The 22,065-nt window shown below is 52.8% G+C and overlaps 1 protein-coding gene across 3 annotated transcripts; it reads left to right on the top strand.

Annotated features, from left to right (window-relative positions):
• The first annotated feature begins 5,128 nt into the window (after nucleotides 1-5,128).
• PCIF1 (phosphorylated CTD interacting factor 1) lies at nucleotides 5,129-19,251 on the top strand. Of its 3 annotated transcripts, none has more exons than XM_089513385.1 (17): nucleotides 5,129-5,219; nucleotides 7,326-7,607; nucleotides 9,749-9,887; nucleotides 10,057-10,181; nucleotides 10,402-10,539; nucleotides 11,140-11,267; nucleotides 11,364-11,518; nucleotides 12,120-12,267; nucleotides 12,388-12,471; nucleotides 13,055-13,154; nucleotides 13,274-13,436; nucleotides 14,206-14,378; nucleotides 14,586-14,672; nucleotides 14,982-15,166; nucleotides 15,414-15,507; nucleotides 15,656-15,831; nucleotides 18,206-19,251. In XM_089513385.1, the coding sequence occupies exons 3-17, from the start codon at nucleotides 9,764-9,766 to the stop codon at nucleotides 18,480-18,482; spliced, it is 2,157 nt and encodes a 718-aa protein (XP_089369511.1). In that variant the 5' UTR covers nucleotides 5,129-5,219; nucleotides 7,326-7,607; nucleotides 9,749-9,763; the 3' UTR covers nucleotides 18,483-19,251. The 3 variants fall into 3 exon arrangements, with proteins under 3 accessions (XP_089369511.1, XP_089369513.1, XP_089369512.1); XM_089513387.1 differs by lacking the exon at nucleotides 18,206-19,251 and adding an exon at nucleotides 17,538-18,192; XM_089513386.1 differs by lacking the exon at nucleotides 5,129-5,219 and adding an exon at nucleotides 5,647-6,215.
• The last annotated feature ends 2,814 nt before the right edge of the window (nucleotides 19,252-22,065 follow it).

The following is a 22,065-nucleotide window of genomic DNA, read 5'->3' as shown; positions in this document are numbered from 1 at the left end:
TCCCCATGGGCCAGTGTTCCCCTACGTTTCCCCATGGGCCAGTGTTCCCCTACGTTTCCCCATGGGCCAGTGTTCCCCTACGTTTCCCCATGGGCCAGTGTTCCCCTACGTTTCCCCATGGGCCAGTGTTCCCCTACGTCTCCCCATGGGCCAGTGTTCCCCTACGTCTCCCCATGGGCCAGTGTTCCCCTACGTCTCCCCATGGGCCAGTGTTCCCCTACGTCTCCCCATGGGCCAGTGTTCCCCTACGTCTCCCCATGGGCCAGTGTTCCCCTACGTCTCCCCATGGGCCAGTGTTCCCCTACGTCTCCCCATGGGCCAGTGTTCCCCTACGTCTCCCCATGGGCCAGTGTTCCCCTACGTCTCCCCATGGGCCAGTGTTCCCCTACGTCTCCCCATGGGCCAGTGTTCCCCTACGTCTCCCCATGGGCCAGTGTTCCCCTACGTCTCCCCATGGGCCAGTGTTCCCCTACGTCTCCCCATGGGCCAGTGTTCCCCTACGTCTCCCCATGGGCCAGTGTTCCCCTACGTCTCCCCATGGGCCAGTGTTCCCCTACGTCTCCCCATGGGCCAGTGTTCCCCTACGTCTCCCCATGGGCCAGTGTTCCCCTACGTCTCCCCATGGGCCAGTGTTCCCCTACGTCTCCCCATGGGCCAGTGTTCCCCTACGTTTCCCCATGGGCCAGTGTTCCCCTACGTTTCCCCATGGGCCAGTGTTCCCCTACGTCTCCCCATGGGCCAGTGTTCCCCTACGTCTCCCCATGGGCCAGTGTTCCCCTACGTCTCCCCATGGGCCAGTGTTCCCCTACGTCTCCCCATGGGCCAGTGTTCCCCTACGTCTCCCCATGGGCCAGTGTTCCCCTACGTCTCCCCATGGGCCAGTGTTCCCCTACGTCTCCCCATGGGCCAGTGTTCCCCTACGTTTCCCCATGGGCCAGTGTTCCCCTACGTTTCCCCATGGGCCAGTGTTCCCCTACGTTTCCCCATGGGCCAGTGTTCCCCTACGTTTCCCCATGGGCCAGTGTTCCCCTACGTTTCCCCATGGGCCAGTGTTCCCCTACGTTTCCCCATGGGCCAGTGTTCCCCTACGTCTCCCCATGGGCCAGTGTTCCCCTACGTCTCCCCATGGGCCAGTGTTCCCCTACGTCTCCCCATGGGCCAGTGTTCCCCTACGTCTCCCCATGGGCCAGTGTTCCCCTACGTCTCCCCATGGGCCAGTGTTCCCCTACGTCTCCCCATGGGCCAGTGTTCCCCTACGTCTCCCCATGGGCCAGTGTTCCCCTACGTCTCCCCATGGGCCAGTGTTCCCCTACGTCTCCCCATGGGCCAGTGTTCCCCTACGTCTCCCCATGGGCCAGTGTTCCCCTACGTCTCCCCATGGGCCAGTGTTCCCCTACGTCTCCCCATGGGCCAGTGTTCCCCTACGTCTCCCCATGGGCCAGTGTTCCCCTACGTTTCCCCATGGGCCAGTGTTCCCCTACGTTTCCCCATGGGCCAGTGTTCCCCTACGTTTCCCCATGGGCCAGTGTTCCCCTACGTTTCCCCATGGGCCAGTGTTCCCCTACGTTTCCCCATGGGCCAGTGTTCCCCTACGTTTCCCCATGGGCCAGTGTTCCCCTACGTTTCCCCATGGGCCAGTGTTCCCCTACGTTTCCCCATGGGCCAGTGTTCCCCTACGTTTCCCCATGGGCCAGTGTTCCCCTACGTTTCCCCATGGGCCAGTGTTCCCCTACGTTTCCCCATGGGCCAGTGTTCCCCTACGTTTCCCCATGGGCCAGTGTTCCCCTACGTTTCCCCATGGGCCAGTGTTCCCCTACGTTTCCCCATGGGCCAGTGTTCCCCTACGTTTCCCCATGGGCCAGTGTTCCCCTACGTTTCCCCATGGGCCAGTGTTCCCCTACGTTTCCCCATGGGCCAGTGTTCCCCTACGTTTCCCCATGGGCCAGTGTTCCCCTACGTTTCCCCATGGGCCAGTGTTCCCCTACGTTTCCCCATGGGCCAGTGTTCCCCTACGTTTCCCCATGGGCCAGTGTTCCCCTACGTTTCCCCATGGGCCAGTGTTCCCCTACGTTTCCCCATGGGCCAGTGTTCCCCTACGTTTCCCCATGGGCCAGTGTTCCCCTACGTCTCCCCATGGGCCAGTGTTCCCCTACGTCTCCCCATGGGCCAGTGTTCCCCTACGTCTCCCCATGGGCCAGTGTTCCCCTACGTTTCCCCATGGGCCAGTGTTCCCCTACGTCTCCCCATGGGCCAGTGTTCCCCTACGTCTCCCCATGGGCCAGTGTTCCCCTACGTCTCCCCATGGGCCAGTGTTCCCCTACGTCTCCCCATGGGCCAGTGTTCCCCTACGTTTCCCCATGGGCCAGTGTTCCCCTACGTTTCCCTATGGGCCAGTGTTCCCCTATGTTTCCCCATGGGCCAGTGTTCCCCTACGTTTCCCCATGGGCCAGTGTTCCCCTATGTTTCCCCATGGGCCAGTGTTCCCCTATGTTTCCCCATGGGCCAGTGTTCCCCTATGTTTCCCCATGGGCCAGTGTTCCCCTATGTTTCCCCATGGGCCAGTGTTCCCCTATGTTTCCCCATGGGCCAGTGTTCCCCTATGTTTCCCCATGGGCCAGTGTTCCCCTATGTTTCCCCATGGGCCAGTGTTCCCCTATGTTTCCCCATGTGCCAGTGTTCCCCTATGTTTCCCTATGGGCCAGTGTTCCCCTATGTTTCCCTATGGGCCAGTGTTCCCCTATGTTTCCCTATGGGCCAGTGTTCCCCTATGTTTCCCTATGGGCCAGTGTTCCCCTATGTTTCCCTATGGGCCAGTGTTCCCCTATGTTTCCCTATGGGCCAGTGTTCCCCTATGTTTCCCCATGGGCCAGTGTTCCCCTATGTTTCCCCATGGGCCAGTGTTCCCCTATGTTTCCCCATGGGCCAGTGTTCCCCTATGTTTCCCCATGGGCCAGTATTCCCCTACGTCTCCCCATGGGCCAGTGTTCCCCTATGTTTCCCTATGGGCCAGTATTCCCCTACGTTTCCCTATGGGCCAGTATTCCCCTATGTTTCCCTATGGGCCAGTATTCCCCTATGTTTCCCTATGGGCCAGTATTCCCCTATGTTTCCCTATGGGCCAGTGTTCCCCTATGTTTCCCTATGGGCCAGTGTTCCCCTATGTTTCCCTATGGGCCAGTATTCCCCTATGTTTCCATATGGGCCAGTGTTCCCCTATGTTTCCATATGGGCCAGTGTTCCCCTATGTTTCCCTATGGGCCAGTGTTCCCCTATGTTTCCCTATGGGCCAGTGTTCCCCTATGTTTCCCCATGGGCCAGTGTTCCCCTATGTTTCCCCATGGGCCAGTGTTCCCCTACGTTTCCCCATGGGCCAGTATTCCCCTACGTTTCCCCATGGGCCAGTGTTCCCCTACGTCTCCCCATGGGCCAGTGTTCCCCTATGTTTCCCCATGGGCCAGTGTTCCCCTATGTTTCCCCATGGGCCAGTATTCCCCTATGTTTCCATATGGGCCAGTGTTCCCCTACGTCTCCCCATGGGCCAGTGTTCCCCTATGTTTCCCCATGGGCCAGTATTCCCCTATGTTTCCCCATGGGCCAGTATTCCCCTATGTTTCCCTATGGGCCAGTATTCCCCTATGTTTCCCTATGGGCCAGTATTCCCCTATGTTTCCCTATGGGCCAGTGTTCCCCTATGTTTCCATATGGGCCAGTGTTCCCCTATGTTTCCATATGGGCCAGTGTTCCCCTACGTCTCCCCATGGGCCAGTGTTCCCCTATGTTTCCCCATGGGCCAGTGTTCCCCTATGTTTCCCCATGGGTCAGTGTTCCCCTATGTTTCCCTATGGGCCAGTATTCCCCTATGTTTCCCTATGGGCCAGTATTCCCCTATGTTTCCCTATGGGCCAGTATTCCCCTATGTTTCCCTATGGGCCAGTATTCCCCTATGTTTCCCTATGGGCCAGTATTCCCCTATGTTTCCCTATGGGCCAGTGTTCCCCTATGTTTCCATATGGGCCAGTGTTCCCCTATGTTTCCCTATGGGCCAGTATTCCCCTATGTTTCCATATGGGCCAGTGTTCCCCTATGTTTCCCTATGGGCCAGTATTCCCCTATGTTTCCATATGGGCCAGTGTTCCCCTATGTTTCCCTATGGGCCAGTATTCCCCTATGTTTCCATATTGGCCAGTGTTCCCCTATGTTTCCCTATGGGCCAGTGTTCCCCTATGTTTCCCTATGGGCCAGTATTCCCCTATGTTTCCATATTGGCCAGTGTTCCCCTATGTTTCCCTATGGGCCAGTGTTCCCCTATGTTTCCCTATGGGCCAGTGTTCCCCTATGTTTCCATATGGGCCAGTGTTCCCCTATGTTTCCCTATGGGCCAGTATTCCCCTATGTTTCCATATTGGCCAGTGTTCCCCTATGTTTCCCTATGGGCCAGTATTACACTCAAAGGGCTGCAAGGACTGGAATACAAAACGCGAAGCCTGGTTCCGGAGTTTGCGAACATTAAAGCGCCTCCTTCTGTCTTTCTTCCATTTCATTCTTTCTTTCTGGAGAATATTAAAATACCTGAAAGAAAGAATAAAATGCAGAAACATATATTTAAATACAATCAAAATTATATAATTTTAAAAATTGACTTATAGTTCTAATAAATGAAAATTAAGAATCAAAATTTATATATTATCACATGTAGAAGTATATAAATACAATTTAGCTGTTTATAGAATTAATCTGCAAATGATACAAAGCCTATATAGCTATTTAACGGTACAGAGGCATAGCCTCCGCCTTAGCGGCCTTCGCTGCTGCTCCTCAAGGCAAAGGAAGGGGAAAAAATACAGCCCCAACTGAGCCTCGAACCCACAACCAGAGACCAAGTTACAAAAACGCGTCTGCGCCTGCGCGCCGCACCTTCAAATGCAGGCAATATCCCCGCCCCTTCCCTCCATGGACATGCGCACTGATCGACTTAGTCTCTTGTTCCGCTCGGCGTCCGAAGGGCGACCACTGCGCCTGCGCGTCCGGGCCAGCCCCGCCGAAGTGCGCCTGCGCAAAGCGCTTGGGGCGTGGCGGGGGCGTGGCATGCGCACGCGCGGTGCCGCCCGCGGGTCCCGACTACAAGATGGCGGCGGCGGCTGCCAGGGTGAGGAGGAGGCAGGAGCGGAATGGCGGCAGGAAGGCCGCCCGCCCTCAGGCAGCCCGCGCCGGGGCCTCAGGTGAGCGCGAGGGGCGCCAGGCCTCAGGGCCCGCCTCCGAGGGAGGAGAGGAGAGCCGCGGCGGTGGGGAGGGCGGCGGCGGCTGCGGGGAGGAGAAGGAGGCGCCGCCTCCGCCGATGCCTCCGCCGCCATTTTGTGGCGCGCGCGCCCCCGTCCCCGCGGGAGCGCGCGCTGCCTTCCCCTGGTGCTTCCTTCCTTCCTTCCATCTCCTTCCTCTCCTCCTCCTCCTGCTTCCCTTCCGCCGCCATTTCCTTTTGGGGCCAAGGAGGGCTCCCCCTCGGGGCTCCTGCTGCTGCTGCTCCTTCCTCCTCTCCGGCTCTGCAGGCGCCGAGGGGCCGGGCCCCGGCGAGGAGGAGGAGGAGGAGGCGGAGGCGGAGGCAGACCGAGCCAATGGCTCCCCGCCGGCCTCCCTCCCTGCCTCCCTCCCCGGCGTGTGGCGGCCCTGAGGCGGCGGAGCCCTGGCTGGCCATTGGCCCAGCTTGCCCTGGCGGCCTTTCCTCGGGAGGAACCGTCTTCAGCCCCTTTGAGGCTCTCGGGTGCCCTTCCATGACGATGACAATGAGAGGCCGAGAGGTCTTTCGGCCCCTTTGAGGCTCAGCCGGAGGAAGGGCTGGGCGGCAGCAGCAGCAGGAGCTCTCCGCGGAGGCCTTCCCTGTGACGCAGTGGGCCCCAAACACCGATCTGGGCTTCGGCTGCCAGAGGCCTCAGCCCCTGGGAGTCTGGGAGCTGGAGCCCAAAGAGCCTTAAAGATCAGACTTTGGGAAGCACTGATGCCTTCTCCAGATCGATGGAGAGAGCTCTTGTCGCATCATAAAAGCACAGAGTCGGAAGAGACCCCAAGAAGGGCCCTGACCCAGTCCAAGCCCCTCCAGTATTCCCCTATGTTTCCCCATTGGCAGATGGGCCTCCAGCCTCTGCTTAAAGGCCTCCCAGACTCACTAAGAGAAAGCAGCTTTCCTAGACTCTACTCTGCTTTCTCAGATGCATTGATGTCAGGTGATGCCCAGATGGATGTCGAGAGAGATCTTGTAGCGCATTGGAGACTCCCTGAAAGGTCTACTTCCTCAGATGCATGAGGCTGGCTGAGGGAGTGGGTCTTGCCCAGGGCCAGGGAATGGGTTTTATGGCTGAGTGGGAAGAGAGCCCAAGGGCCCTGCAGGGACACAGAAGCAAAGCCCTCCCTGGGACCAAAGGCCATCCAGCCTCCCAAGAAGGGACCTCTTCCCTTGCCAAACACAGCTTTCCCTCAGCAGGGTCTTCCTAATCTCCAGCTGGACTCTTTTCCTGGAGCTTGCATCCATTGCTCCCTTGTGGCCTATTTTCTCCAGCATCAGAAAAGAAGCTTGCTCCATCCTCACCATGACATCCCTTCAGATGTTTAAATATGGCCATCATGTCACCTCTTGAACGTCTCTCTTCTCCAGGCTAAACACACCCAGCTCCCTAAGTCTCTCCTCAGAGGGCTTCATGGTTTCCCAATGCTTCACCATTTTGGTCTCCAGAGTCATAGTCCAACAGTCCAAGCCCTATCCTATACATGACACTATACTTGTCCCTCCACATTCACTGGGGCTAGGGGCACAGGACCCCCGTGAAAGTGGGGGGGGGGGACTGCAAATAAATACACAATGCTTTTTAACACTTCTCTAGGAATTTCTAGGCCTTCCAGCATAACTCTGTGGTCAACATCTGCCAGGATTTGACCATAGAATCATGTTGCAGGACCTACAATTGCCTAGAGAAGTTTTTCTCTAGGAATCCTTAGGCTCTTCATGGTCAACTTCCAGCAGAATTTCTCTGTAGGAGCGAGAGATTCCTAGAGAGCATATTAATCAAATGTGTAAAATAAAGAGTTATAATGTTTTATATGATATTGTATTGATATCATATTTATTGCAAGCCTCTTTGATCATTTGGAGCAGCAGCAGCAGCAGCAGCATATAAATAATAATAATCATTATTATTATTATTTATTAAACCACAAATGTAGGGGCACACACGTATACTAAAACACTGCTAGCGGGGATTGAGACTCTAGTCCCTGGCATTGTAGCCCAATGCGCCAGCCACTGTGGCTGACGCTTCTCCCCCAATTCTTTCTTGCAGCCCCACAGCTCCTGGGCCAGCTGAGCCCCCTGACAGCAGCATGAGGCGCTCGCCCTACTCTTCCTCCTCTGGGACAGAGAGAATCCACCCACAGCAAAGCAGCAAGTAGCCACACCGCTGGTGAGCCAGGGAGAGAGCCAGCCAGGCAGCCCGGATTCTGCCCACCCGCCTGCCTGCCTGGTGCAAGTAGGACTGCGTAGGTGCTGGGGCAAAAAGAAGCTCAAACTCCGGTCCCTGGGGACTGCGGCTACCTCTGGTGTCACACCGCCGCCGTCCTGCCCTGTGGGTATCTGCTACTGTTTCTGCAAAACACACACACTTTGAAATGTTCAAGCTGCATTTAACTGTCCTGCTCCTCTCAATCTCTTGGACGTGTTGGACGTTCTGCGCCGTGTGTTGAACTTTGGGTTCCGTCACTTTATGGGTCGTCTTCTCCGATTAAACTGGGCAGTGTTTATACCACACTCCATAAACTTTACTAGTGTTCTGGTTTTCCTTTGTGCTGACAGAGAGAGAGAGAGCGGGCTACTTGTTCCCAGCCTGATGGGCAGACCAAGTCATAAAGCCTCTCTCTCAAGAAGTTGTAATCTGCCCTGGCTTCTCCCAAGGGACCCTGAGAATTGGAGTTTTTCAAAAGGGAGTTGAAATTCTGCTTTGAGGAACCCCAGCAGCATCTTTGCTGAGCACTTATTCCTTGCCATGACTCCCTGTAAGGTGGAGGAGTCTCTACTATACCACAAAGGCCCCCTGGGCCTGGTAAAGGTGCAAGCTCTTCCAGTTCCACAATAATCCTGGCCCCAGAGCTGGGAGGCAGGACAACTCCAATCCCAGGCAGTTGCTGCTGCATTGGCTTCTGCCCCTCATTCTCGTCCTTTCCCACGCAATGTGGAGGTCTCCCAAAGAGGAAGCAGAAAGAGCTCTCCCCCAGCCTATGCTGTCTCTGTTGCTTCTGGGCTTGAGACAGAATCTATATTTCACATGGGTTTTAACTTTGCACCGTAGACTGCATGTGATATTGAATAGTCCTGATCCTGATCAGGAGAGAAGGTGTAGTGGTGCTTTGGATCTCCCTCAGAGTGGCCCATTCGCTTCTCATCTTTAGGATATCTCTCAGGTAGTTGGGACAGGAATTGCTCTCCTGCAAAGCGTGATAGTGGCTCAGTTGTCTTGCAAGTCAATCAAGGACCACAATGTCTTTTTAACTCCTGCAGTGCAGTATTACCTCACAGTGTACTTTATGCTTCTGGCATTGACATGAGGGATGGGATGGGGCTGATAAAGAAATGAATACGGGACCCTTGGGATATAACTAGCCCAATGAAGCTGCCACAACTGAAGCCTTGGCTACACCTTGCTCCACTTGAGCATAACTCCAGTAGTTAATGGGCAAGTCAGCTGAAGCCTTGATTGAATTAAGGTCCACTATTTCTGAAAGAGTTCAGCTGAGTTGTTGAGAGTGACTTAATGGGCGATCCCTGGAAGGGCTTACATACTAGAATCACACCTCAAGCTCCTGCCAAGAATTGGAAAACCTAGGCCAGGAGCCATCCTGCCACTGCTTTTCTTGGGTGCTGTGGGACAGTAGATGGAGGGCTCCCAGGTGCATCCTAGTCCCTCAAGCAGGGGATCTGCACCCCTTGGGGCCCTCTTTGTGTGGCACGGGCAAGGCAGATGTATATACCTGTAGCCAATCAGCCTGTCTTCGCTCCTGCAGGCCAAGACAGGAAGTTAGGCTGGGGTTCCCAAACCTGGTCCAAATAGAAAAGGCCTGATCGAAATGTAGACAACAGAAAGTTTTGCCTCCAGTCTCAGTTGGCCCCTGTCCAGTCCTCATTAGAAGAGGGTTTGGGACAGAGATGGTAGCTGAGAAGCATCTTAGGGACAGCAAAGGGTGTGCAGGATGCAACAGGGAGCCTCCAAGGCAGCTTCTCAGATGAGCTGAGCTGCAGGCAGCAGTGGTGTTGTGCCTCCTTTCCCAACTTTTTCGTTTCATGGCCTTGATTTTTGTGGCCTGCCTGTCTCCTGTTCTCTATTCCTCCTGGTTTGCACATGAGGGAGCTGTTGCACAGAAAGAAGATGAGATGAGGGCCCTGAAGCACAGGAAGGATTGGGGCAGGCGCTTGCTTTCTGTTCATGTCTCCTATGCATTTGAGAGCCAGAAGAGGACTGGTGGGTTTTGGGCTTGAGGTTTTGCCATGCTGATGCCAATGCCCCAGTCATGGAGGCCTGCATAGGATTTGCATTTGATTCCCCACCAGGCTCTGGGTTGGGGCAGCAGGGAGGGAGGGCTGAACCCGTGTGTTGGGCTCAGTGCATTTCTCCAGGTCACGCAGGACTGTGGGTGCACAGTATTCTTTCCTGCTGGGAGCTGTGGGGGTGTCAAGGCCTGTTGTGATGTGCTTGCCTTGTGTCTCCTCCTCCAGTGCAAATGCTGTGAAATGGCCAATGAAAACCACGGCGGCGCCAGGGAGGAAGCTGCTCTGATGAGCCACTCTCCCAGCACCTCCCATCAGAACCAGCCAAGCTCTCCTAAGCCCATCCGGCTGGTGCAGGACCTGCCAGGTACGCCTGCTTGCCTTGCATTTTCTCTCAGTGGCTCTGGAGCAGGGAGGGAGATGCCTGTCTGCAGCCTCTGGAGGGTGGCTTCTGGTCTCACCCCTGCTGCTGCCCACCACCATCCTCCTCAGGCTGCCTTTCCCAACCCCTAACACTTGTGCTCCCCCAATCCCAGATGAGCTGGTGCAGGCTGGCTGGGAGAAGTGCTGGAGCAAGCGCGAGAACCGGCCATACTACTTCAACCGCTTCACCAACCAGTCGCTCTGGGAGATGCCGTTACTGGGGCAGCATGACATGATTGTGAGTTGTTGGGCCAGACTGGGATCAAAGGCTGTGTGTGCTGGGGGACTGACCAGGCAGGAATCTCCAGGAACCCAACAGTCCTGTGTGTGCAGTGTGCCCGGCCTCCTCTTATATTTCTGTGCCAGGCAGCAGTGGCTCAGATTATTCATGTCCCCAGACGTCAGGTGAGGGAATCCAGGACTTCAGCACCTAATTGTTCTCTTTCTGGGTTTCCTAGTCTGACCCTCTTGGCCTGAATGCTGCTCCGGTACCTGCAGAAGGGGGTGTCAGCGATGCTGCCCCTGAAAACAAGGTGCAGAAACGGAGGCTTTCTGAGGAGGTTCAACCCAGTGGCAACAGTGTGAAAAAGCCTAAGGTAGACCCTGATGCCTAGCTGGGCCTTCAGCTCTCTCAGTTTACACTACAGTCCTGCATGGTGCTTCTGCTTGAGGTGATGGAGATAATGGGGTTCCTGGCAGAGGGAACTGTAAGCCTTTTGCAGGGTGATGTTCAGCTCTGAGTGGCATAAGTCCAGACTGAGGTGGCGTTCTTCTGGAGAAGTGGTGTGGCCAAGGGGCCTTCATCTGAAGGCAAATTTCCTTGTGAGTGAGATGGGGAGTTTTGAGCAGTCAGGCAGAGAACTAGACCTCTCTGACACCTTCAGCCTAGCCCTGTGGGTAGAGTCTCTCTCTGCTTTCCTTCTCCATCAGGAGCTCTCCAGTTACTGGCTCCTGCTTCCCCTCTGTCCACTGCTTCTTGGCTTCAGGAGGAGGGGAAGGGGAAATGAATGTCCACCCCTTGTTCCTGCGGCCACTGCTAACTTTTCTCAAATGACCTTTCTCAAACTAATAGGCTGGATAGTCATGTGTCGGGGGGGGCGGGTCTATGATTGTGCATTCCTGTGTGGCAGGGATTTGATGGCCCTTGAGGTCTCTTGCAACTCTAATTCTGGGATCTGGCCTTTTCTCCCTTTCAGGTGGATGTGCCAGGAAACCCCCCAGCTCAGCCAGCCCCAAACTCCTCTAACACTCCGGTGACTCCTCTGCTGAAGATGTGGGGTGTCTCTCCTGAAGACAAGCAGACAGCTCTCTTGCGGCCGACGGAGTGAGTCATGGGCTTTGCCGTGGGACCTTCAGAGCAGAGGGCTTCCCATCCTCACTAGGGACATTCTATCTCTTTTTCTCTCTTTGCCTTTGGCAGGGTGTACTGGGACTTGGACATCCAGACGAATGCTGTGATCAAGCAGCGGGCCCCCTCTGAGGTGCTCAGCCCCCACCCAGAAGTGGAGCTCCTTCGCTCCCAGCTAATGCTGAAACTGCGCCAGCATTACAAGGAACTTTGCCAGCAGCGAGAGGGTAAGTTCTCTTCTGTCCCCCTTCCCATTGGATCTAGAGCTCTGTCAGCCTCATGGGCAAACAGGAACAGCTGTCCGCTGGCCCAAGAAGGGTTATTTTGTCTTGAATAGGACCTGCACAACAGTCTTTTAGCCTGGCAGTTGGAGACCACAGAGGCAGCTGGGAAGGGGCCAGGGGAATAAAGCATCTTTTGACTGGTTTATACTGCTCTCACCATAGCTATTAGGATGGGAGATGAGTCGACGCTTCCACAGTTCAGATTCCTTCGTTTGGTTTGGCCCTATATAACCTGATGGTTCCATTTTCAGGGTCTTTGTCGTAGGGATGAGTGATGAACCCTAGCCCAGGGAACTTGCTATCAAGCACTGGGAATCTGGATTATTGACCCTGAGGTTGTAAAATTTGTTTTTTAGGAACCAAGTTCTGCCATCAGCTGTCAGGGAAAACTGAATCCTATGGAAGCTAAAGGGTTTGAATGCTTTCCTCTGCTGTAGGACATCAGCTGCATCCATTGACTACTAACAAACCTTCCTTTATAGCATGGATAGGTGTCAGTTCTGGACAGGGTCTCCTGGTGTTCACAGTCCTGCATTTCCTTCAGGGATTGATCCTCCCCGAGAGTCTTTCAATCGCTGGATGCTGGAACGAAAGGTGGTGGACAAAGGGTTGGATCCTCTGCTCCCAAGCAACTGCGAGCCAGTCGTTTCTCCTTCCATGTTCAGAGAAATCATGAATGACATTCCCATCAGGTAATGTGAGAGAGAGTATACTGCAAATACTCACAAGAATGATGTATGAATGTTTGTAGTGGCAGCAGGAGCAAGTCTGGGAGCCTGATCTGAATTCCCATCCCTTTACATATCCTGCAGGTTGTCCCGAATCAAGTTCCGAGAAGAAGCAAAGCGGCTCCTTTTCAAGTATGCAGAGGCTGCCAAGAGGCTGATTGAATCCAGGTTGGAGCTTCTGATCTTTGTGGTTGTTGCTGGCCAGAGGGAGGGAAATGATGCCAAGCATGAGGCTGTCTGCGGTATTTCGGAGCCACTTTCCTTCAAAACAGGGAAAGCTGGTGATGGGAAGAAGTCTCAAGGAAAGGGCAGAAGCAAACACCAAGAACACTGTTTGTGTTCTAAAGATACTGTTTTAAGAAATCTTTGGTTTGCTGGCTTATTTATTTGCTGGAGTATTTGCATCATGCTCCATGTTGTAGAATCTCAGGGTGGAGTACAATGAAATCATTTTAAGTAGTTTGGCAGGTTCAAACAAGACAACTTAAAACAATTTCAAAATTACATGACACATGTGCAGATTTGGATGAAATAAGAGTTGTAAATTCTGAGGCTGAATGGTGAGAGTCAAGTGGAAGGCGAGTCATTGCCAGTAACCAGAAACATAGTAGAGAGATACTCAGAGATCTAAAGAAAATCACAAAAGTGTAAAAGTATATTGTATTTTAAATACATTTCCAGCTTGGTTTGCTCAAAAGTGCTTGAAACTAAATTGGTCTTGGGGCTTGGTTGGGCCTCTGGGTCTGTGCAGGAGTGCCTCTCCAGACAGCAGGAAAGTGGTGAAGTGGAATGTGGAGGACACTTTCAGCTGGCTGCGGCGGGACCACTCTGCCTCCAAGGAAGACTATATGGTCAGTCAGTGAGTCGATTCCTTCCTCCCCCCCCGCCCCCCATGCTGGACTATTTTGCATCGGAGCCCAGGCTGGTAGTCAGTAGGAGTGTGTAAGAGCCTTGCCGTCTCACCCCACAGGACCGCCTAGAACACCTGCGCAAACAGTGTGGCCCCCATGTGTCCGCAGCAGCCAGGGACTCTGTAGAAGGCATCTGCAGCAAGATCTACCACATTTCTCTGGAATACGTTAAGCGCATTCGCGAGAAGCATCTGGCCATCCTCAAGGAGCACAATATATCTGGTAGGAGGGAGGAAGAAGTAGGGGGGCAGATGGAGTGAGGGAAGGGACACAATACACAGTGGTCTGAGTCTTGGACTGGGACTCTTGTTATTCACTTCTGCCATTTGGTCAAATCCACTGGGTGGCCTTGGACCAGTCACACTTTCTCAGCCTCATAAGAGGACAATGGTGGCAAACCTCTAAATAGATCCTCCTTCTTTGGAGGGTTTTAAACAGAGGCTGGATGGTCATCTGCTCCAGAGAATGGTTTTGACTGGGTTTTCTTGCATGTCAAAACGAGGTTGGTCTTGCTAGCCCTTGGAATCTCTTCCAACTCTAGCATATTTTTTTGTTTTTTATTTATATACCGCTATTCCAAAGATCATAGCGGTGAACAGCAAGTAAGCTAATTAGCAAGTAAGCTAATTTGCCCCCAACAGTCTGGGTACTCATTTTAGCGACCTCGGAAGGATGCAAGCCTGAGTCGAGCTTGGGCCCTTTTGCTGGTCTTGAACTCGCAACCTTGTGGTTTTGAGTGAATGGCTGCAGTACAGGCATTTAACCACTGCGCCACCAGGGCTCCTTTCTCTCTGCCACCCCACCCCTGTCTCCGTTGATGTCCATCTCTGAGTGTTGGATGTGTGGGACGGCAGGGCACTGGAGATGTGGAGTGGGCTGGACATGGGCTTCATGTGGGAGTGCCCTTTGGGTCCGTTTTTGCCAGCCTATTTGCGAGAGGAGGCTAATAAATAGGGAAGAGGGGAACTAACAGACATTGTCTGATCCGCAGCCGAGGTGGAAACACCTGAGGTACAGGACCGGCTCGTCTACTGCTACCCTGTCCGGTTGGCTGCCCCATCCCCACCGCTTCCAAATGTGGAGATGCATGTGGAGAACAACGTGGTGTGCGTCCGCTACAAGGGTGAAATGGTGAAAGTCAGCCGCAACTACTTCAGCAAGCTGGTACGGGGCAGGAGCATGGAAGCCCTCAGCCTTCTCCTATAAAACCATAAAAATCCTTTCAGCTGAAAGGAGAAGGGGAAGAAGCCAGTAGGGGAAGGCATGGGCAGAGATGGCTGGTGAGGGTTCTCCTGCCAGTCCTCCTGTCCACCCACCTCTCTCAGTCCCTCCATCTTGATTCTTTCTGCAGTGACTGCCTTTCTCTTGCAGTGGCTGCTGTACCGGTACAGCTGCATTGACGACTCCAGTTTTGAGCGCTTTTTGCCGAGGGTTTGGTGCCTTCTCCGCCGATACCAGGTACTGGGATCAAGTCAGGGTGTGTGTGTCTGTGTGTGTGTCAAAATGCAGGGGGGACAAGCTCTTCCACTCAGCTGATGTCACCGGTTTCACCTTCCTGTGGTGGCCAGAGCATGGTGGCCACTACTTCAAAAATCTCTCTGGAGAGGCACTTATGACTCCTGCACGCAGAACCTGGAAGAGCCATTCTTTCTGGGTTTGATGGGGGAATTCTGGGAGATCATAGTCAAAACAGGGAGCTCTTCTGAGCTGTTCCTGTGCTCTGGAGGCACGTTGCTCAATGGGCTCTCTTTCCTTTGCCTTCTCCAGATGATGTTTGGCATTGGGCTCTACGAAGGGACCAGCCTTCAGGGGGCACTCCCAGTACACGTCTTTGAGGCCCTCCACAAGCTCTTCAGTGTCAGCTTTGAGTGCTTTGCATCCCCCCTGAACTGCTACTTCAAGCAGTACTGCTCAGCCTTCCTGGACACAGATGGCTACTTTGGATCAAGGGGGTGAGTGCCAAGGAGTGCGAGGGCAAGCCTCCATCTGGGTCTGAAAGGAGAGGAAGGTAAGAAGGGGCAGAAACCCTTCTTGCTTGGCCATTGACTGCTATGTGACTGTTCTGTTTCCTGGGATTTGGTGAGGTATGTGTAGCTGTCTGTCTTAGTGAGGGCAGAGCTGATGGCCTTTCCCCTCTGCTGCCACCTCCTTTTCACTCCCTGGCCTTGGTTGCCTTTGTTTCTCTCTTCTTTTATTCAGTCCCTGCCTGGACTTCTTTCCCATCAGTGGCTCGTTTGAGGCAAACCCTCCCTTTTGTGAGGAGCTGATGGATGCCATGGCATCCCACTTTGAGGTACGTGGCCCCTTCCTGTGGTTCAGGGCTTTTGCTTGGCTCTGAAGGTGGTGTCGCCTCCCTGGCTCCCCTTTTGGATGGATACTTGGGACACGTTGGTTCCCCACTGTGATTGAGTGCATTTGCCCCTTTCTCCCCATTGTCATAGAAATTGCTGGACACCTCCAGTGAGCCGCTGTCCTTCATCATCTTCATCCCCGAGTGGCGGGATCCACCCACCCCAGCCTTGACGCGGATGGAGCAGAGCAAATTCAAGCGGCACCAGCTCATCCTGCCTGCCTTCGACCACGAGTACCGCAGTGGCTCCCAGCACGTCTGCAAAAAGTAAGCTGTGAGGTCCACATGCTACACACACATGCAGGCCCTTTCTCCAGTGCTGGCTGGTCCTGCCTGACTTCCTTCTTTTCCTTGATGTCTGGCAGCAGGCTTTTCACCATGAGACTGAGCTGTGCAGCATCCCTTCAGTAAAGGGAATCATAGCATTGGAAGGGACCACAAGAGCCATCTAGAATGACCCCCCCCCCCTTCCATGCAGGCATCTACTGCTAAACCATCCCTGAGAGCTGACTATCCAGAGTCTCTACAGGAGGAGAGTCGATCACCTTCTGAGACAATCCATCCCACTGTCAAACATCTTTTTTGGTCAAGAAGTTCTTCCTAATGTTTAGGTGGGATCTCTTCTGGCCCGTTGAATCAAATATTATACAATAGGTATTGCTGAAACCTGGTGGGATGAGGCTCGTGATTGGAATGTAGTAATAGAGGGTTATAACCTAATTCAGATAAATACAAACATATTCAGCTCCTTAAGTCATTGAGACTCAAAGGGCCTGGTGGTTTCTAGACTTTTGATCATCTTGGTCATCCTCATTCCAGATTGCCAATATCCTCAAACTCTGGCGCCCAGAACTAGACATGGTATTCCAGATGAGGTCTGATCAAATGGAACAGAGTGGTATAGTGCTCCCCTTGACAGGGACACTATTCTCCCGTTGATACAACCCAAAATTGCATTGGGGTTTTTTGTGGGGAGGGAGGTGCTGCATCACAGCATTGATTTGTGTTCAGCATGTAAGTCTCCTGAGACCCCTAGATCCTTTTTGCATGTACTGTTTTCAAACCAGGGGTCCTCATCCTATACTCAAGCATTTTTTCTTGCCTAGATACTGTACCTTACATTTATTGCTCAACTGAAGTGGGTTTTTGTCCTGCAGGGTTTCCCTTCCTCTCCTGCAAGGGGGGGATTCTACTTAGGCATTTCTTAAGGACCTGAATCCCACTGGACTACAGTTACAAGGAAGGAGTCTGACTAAACATTAGGAAAAACTTTCTGACAGTAGGAACTGTTTGATGGTGGAGCAGACTCCCACAGAAGGAAGGTGGTGGAGGACTCTCCATTATTGGAGGAGGAGAGAGTTGAGTAGTCAGGGCGCTTTAGTGTAGATCTCCCCACTGGCACAGATTGGGAGGATGACTCTTAGCAGCTCTGTCCTGCCTTTCTGATGTCTTTCCCCAGTCTGCTGGTGAGAAGGCCATTCAAGGAAGACAAAAAGGCAGACTGTGTCACACAGCACAACTTGTGTGCTTGAGATGGTCATGACACTTCAGGGTACACTCAAGTTCGGGGCAAAATATTCTTGAAGGCACTTTCAGATCTTCCATTTTCCATTGTTGAACTTGCTGTTGAAGATCATCTGCAGCCTCAGCCCCAGCCCTCAGCAGTATTTCTTAGGCTCTGGTACCTTCACATTTAGCCTTGTTGCCTCAGATAAAGTCCTTCTGGCCCAGCCCTGCCTAGTCTGGCCACTGTTATTGGGCAGATAGCAGGAATTGGAGAGCATCCCAAGAGCCCTAAGGCTGCAGCAGGTCACTGGCTTCTCTGCCTCTGCATTCTGTCTCCACTGGTGCACAGAGGCCTTCGTGAGTAGTAGCTACTGATAAGGTGGTGGCCATTACTACTACTTATGTAAGCACGCTCCACAGTTTCACTGGGTGCTGTGCAAAGAACTCCTCCTTCTGTTGGTCTTCAGCCTCCCACTGGTGGACTTCCCTGGGTGAGCCAGGTTTCCAGGACTTGTTTCTCTTGTGGCGCAGTTCCAGTCCTCTCCAAGAATTTCTTTGGAGTCCAGCATCCCCTCACAGACAATGACTACCATGAACAGCTAATTCTACCCAGAAGATCCCTGGTGGGTAATCCAGTTCCCCACTACTTGGCTCAGGTGCCCCTCTTCCTGTGGGAGCCTGACGGAAGGTGGACTCCCAAGGGCTATGCAGCGCAGACACAAAGAACAAAGTGTGCACGTATGACCCATGTCCCCACTCTTCTCCAATAGATAGGAGAACAGTGCAAGCAGGATAGAAAATTTACTTACCCAGTCCATTCTCGGCCTCAAACATCCACCTAAATCCACCTAAAAAAGGATCAGACAAGATCAGTGATACAAATTAACCCTTTCTGTTGCATTGGACAGCTGGTAGTATTTGGCCATGTTGCTGACAGGGACTCCAAAATGCATCTCCCTGCATCCAGCCTCTGTTTAAAGACCTCCAAAGAAGGAGACTCCACCACAATCTCCATTGAGGGAGTGTCTTCCTCTGTTGAACAGCCCTTATTATCAGAAAGTTCCTTCTAATCAGGAAGTCGATGTACCCCGTCCAGGACCAGGGGCAGCTCTTGAGCCTTTGCTTTCCTTTGCAGGGAGGAGATGTACTACAAAGCTGTGCACAACACCGTGGTCCTTTTCCTGCAAAACGACGCTGGCTTTGCGAAGTGGGAGCCCACGCAGGAGCGGCTGCAAGAGCTGGTCACCGCGTACAAGCACTCGGGACGGACCCTGGCCGCCGCCTCAGCCGCTGCCGCCGCTGCCTCTACCACCGCCTCTTTGTCATCTTCCTCCTCCTCCTCAGCCTCGGACAAGGACCGAGAGACAGTTAGGGAGCAGAGCACCAGTGGCGAGACGACGACCCCCAACTAAGCAGCAGTGAACAGTCTGGACTGATGGGCCGTGGGGTGGGCTGAGGTGGGGTGGGGGAAAGCAGCTGACTCTGAGACACTGGAGTGGGCCGTATGTCCAGCAGCATCTCCCTTCCCCTCCAGATTTGCAGGCCGTTGTGGAAGGAGGTGGCAGCCAGACATATTGCCCTGGCCAACTGGACAGGCCTCTGTAGGATGACCATGGTGGTGCCTCCTGTACACCTCCGCAGTCTCTCATTGCCACTCCCAGGAGGAACCACCTCTGGCTGCAGCAGAAGCTACGGACCGTAGCAGGATGGGTCCGCCTGAAGCAGGGATGCACCTCACAGGCCAGCATCGCCACAGGAAGAGGAGCTCCCATCCAAAAAGAAGGAAGGAAGGAAGACAGTGGCGGTCTGCACGGCAGAGACCCCGCTGTGTGTCTGCCATGTAAATACATGTCTGTGCATTGGCTGCTCTGCTGCCCTGTCCAGGCTCTTCCCCTGGTGTCCCAGTTGCGTGTTTTCACTGAAGCTCTTTCCTGTAAACCGCAGAGCAGAGGCGAAGTTCCTTCGTGTGTCTCTTGTGTGTACAGAGGTCTTGGCTGCCATTTTGTAGTCTGTCATGGTTTTTATCTGAAGCTCCAGGCTTTCTTGGAGGTTTTTTTTTTAAAGGATTTAATTTAACAGTGCTAACCGTTTTATTACTTTTATCAAAAAAGAGCAAAGGAAAAGTCTATTTTTGATTTTGTTTTCCTAGTTTGAGGGACATTAAAAACCAGCATTATGGTGCCTGGGGCCTTGGTGACTTTCGTACATTAGGAAAGTGGGTTCTCGCTTGCCCTGAGGGTGAGCCCCCAAAATGGATGGCCCCAAATGAGATCCACTGGTGCTCTGGACCTGAAAGGGGTCCTCTTTCAGGTAAGGCAGGTGCCGAGAAAGGAGCACTTACAGGCATTTACCTGCTCCTGTGTAGAGCAGAGCTTCAGCAGGTTTGCTGCTCAAGGTGTAAGAACCTAAAGTGCTGCCCTGGTACTTACTGCTGGACATTCAGCCAGCTGCCTTTGTCATAGGGCTGGTATTGAGAGGGAATGCGCTCTCCATCTTTTTCTCTGTCCTCTTCCAAACTTGCTGTGAGCTTCCCTAAAGGCAAAGCTAAAACGTGCAGCTCTTACGCTCGAACATGCCAGATCTGTGGGCAGAGCATGTCCTCCTCTGGCCAAGACAGTGGCTCCTACCCTTCTAACTACAGCTGGAGGCCTACAGTGTGCCCCCCCCCCCCAAAGGGCCTTGCATTGAGTGTTTTTATCTGAACACATTTTAAGCCTGTCAGCAAGACTGATGGGTCCATGGTTCCTCCTTGCACTGCAGCACAAGAGAGATGGGATAATAGTCTCAGTGGCTGAAGAGGAATTGTCAGAAGGTCTGGGACATCCAGACATGCACAGAAGCTCCTTGTGAGGCAGATGTTTCTCTGAATCTTCTAGCAGCCAGCTGCCTTTGTAGGGCGTCTGGCTGGAGTGTGGGGTGCTAGTATACCCCCAGAGCACTGCTACACAGAGTGGAGGTCCAAGGGGCAAGTAGTGCGACACATGTCCCCCAGCAACTGGTCAGAAGTGGTCCTGTGGCCTGGCGTGGGCTTCCAGGAAAGAAAGAGAGAAAGAAAGAAAGTGCCATTAATAGGCAGAAATATAATCCTAAAAATGGGAGAGACACCAAGGGCCCTGATCCAGTCCAACCCCCTTCTTCTGCCATGTATGAACTCACAATCAAAGCATCCCTGACAGATGGCCACCCAGCCTCTGTTTAAAGACCTCCAAGGAAGGAGACTCCTTGGAGAAGAAATATGATGCTGATCCATTGTATATTGGGGCAAAAATCTTGGCATGCCCCCCCATCCCAACATTAAATGCCTTAAGAAGCCCTGGAGCATAGAATCATAGAATCATAGAATCATAGAGTTGGAAGAGACCACTAGGGCCATCCAGTCCAACCCCCTGCCATGCAGGAAATCCAGATCAAAGCATCCCTGACAGATGGCCATCCAGCCTCTGTTTAAAGACCTCCAAGGAAGGAGACTCTATCACCTTCCGAGGAAGTGCATTCCACTGTCAAACAGCCCTTACTGTCAGGAAGTTCCTCCTAATGTTCAGGTGGAATCTCTTTTCCTGTAGCTTGCATCCATTGTTCCGGGTCCTGTTCTCTGGAGCAGCAGAAAACAAGCTTGCTCCCTCCTCAATATGGCATCCTTTCAAATATTTAAACAGGGCTATCATATCACCTCTTAACCTTCTTTTCTCCAGGCTAAACATCCCCAGTTCCCTAAGTCGTTCCTCATAGGGCATGGTCTCCAGACCCTTCACCATTTTTGTCGCCCTCCTTTGGACATGCTCCAGTTTCTCAATGTCCTTTCTGAATTGTGGCGCCCAGAACTGGACACAATATTCTAGGTGGGGCCTGACCAGAGCAGAATACAGTGGCACTATTACTTCTCTTGATCTAGACACTATACTTCTATTGATGCAGCCTAAAATAGCATTGGCCTTTTTAGCTGCCGCATCACACTGTTCACTCATGTTCAACTTGTGGTCTACTTGGACTCCTAGATCCCTTTCACACGTAGTTTCATTCAGCCAGGTGTCCCCCATAATCCTATATCTGTGCATTTTATTTTTCCGCCCTAAGTGCAATACCTTACATTTCTCCGTGTTGAATTTCATTTTGTTAGCTTTGGCCCAGCTTTCTAGTCTATTCAGGTCATTTTGAATCTTGATCCTGTCCTCTGGGGTATTAGCTATTCCCCCTAATTTGGTGTCATCTGCAAATTTGATAAGTATGCTCCCAATTCTGTCATCCAGGTCATTGATAAAGATGTTGAATAGCCCTGGGCCCAGGACAGAGCCCCACTGGACACCCCACTGGTCACTTCTCTCCAGGATGAAAAGGAGCCATTGTTGAGCACCCTTTGGGTTCGGCCGGTCAACCAATTACAGATCCATTTAACAGTTCCTTTGTCTAGCCCACATTTTACAAGCTTGTTTGCAAGAATGTCATGGGAAACCTTGTCAAAGGCCTTACTGAAATCCAGATATACTATATCCACAGCATTCCCTTCATCTACCAAGCTGGTAATTTTGTCAAAGAAAGAGATTAGATTTGTCTGGCATGACTTGTTTCTCTGAAACCCATGTTGACTTTTTGTGATTATGGCATTGCCTTCTAGATGTTCACAGACTCTCTGTTTAATGATCTGCTCCAGAATCTTTCCTAGAACTGATGTCAGACTAACTGGACGATAATTGTTGGGATCCTCTTTTTTCCCCTTTTTGTAGATGGGGCCAACGTTTGCCCTCCTCCATTCTGCTGGGACTTCTCCTGTTCTCCAGGAGTCCTCAAAGACTATTATGGCCAATGGCTCCGATATGACATTTGCCAGCTCTTTTAATACCCTTGGATGGAGTTCATCTGGTCCCGGAGACTTAAATTCATTTAGATTAATAAGGTATTCCTCTACTATCTCTTTACTTATTCTGTGCTGAAATTCCCCTATTCTGTCCTCTGCTCCATTATCCTCAGGTTGAGCACCCTTTGCCTTTTCTGAGAAGA

The sequence above is a fragment of the Sceloporus occidentalis genome, unplaced genomic scaffold (genome assembly GCF_023333645.1).
Source record: "Sceloporus occidentalis isolate IW3139 unplaced genomic scaffold, rSceOcc1.0.p SCAF_3, whole genome shotgun sequence".
Classification (NCBI taxonomy): domain Eukaryota; kingdom Metazoa; phylum Chordata; class Lepidosauria; order Squamata; family Phrynosomatidae; genus Sceloporus; species Sceloporus occidentalis.
The sequence above is the reverse complement of the archived record's forward strand: the minus strand, read 5'-3'. Positions and strand labels throughout refer to the sequence as shown.

What these genes read in the sequence shown, in the direction of transcription:
- PCIF1 (XM_089513385.1), top strand. Translation starts at nt 9,764, where the DNA reads ATGGCCAATGAAAACCACGGCGGCGCCAGGGAGGAAGCTGCTCTGATG. An exon ending in CCTCCAAGGAAGACTATATG is followed by an intron (nt 13,155 to 13,273) that starts GTCAGTCAGTGA and finishes CTCACCCCACAG; the next exon opens with GACCGCCTAGAACACCTGCG. An exon ending in TCCCAGCACGTCTGCAAAAA is followed by an intron (nt 15,832 to 18,205) that starts GTAAGCTGTGAG and finishes TTTCCTTTGCAG; the next exon opens with GGAGGAGATGTACTACAAAG.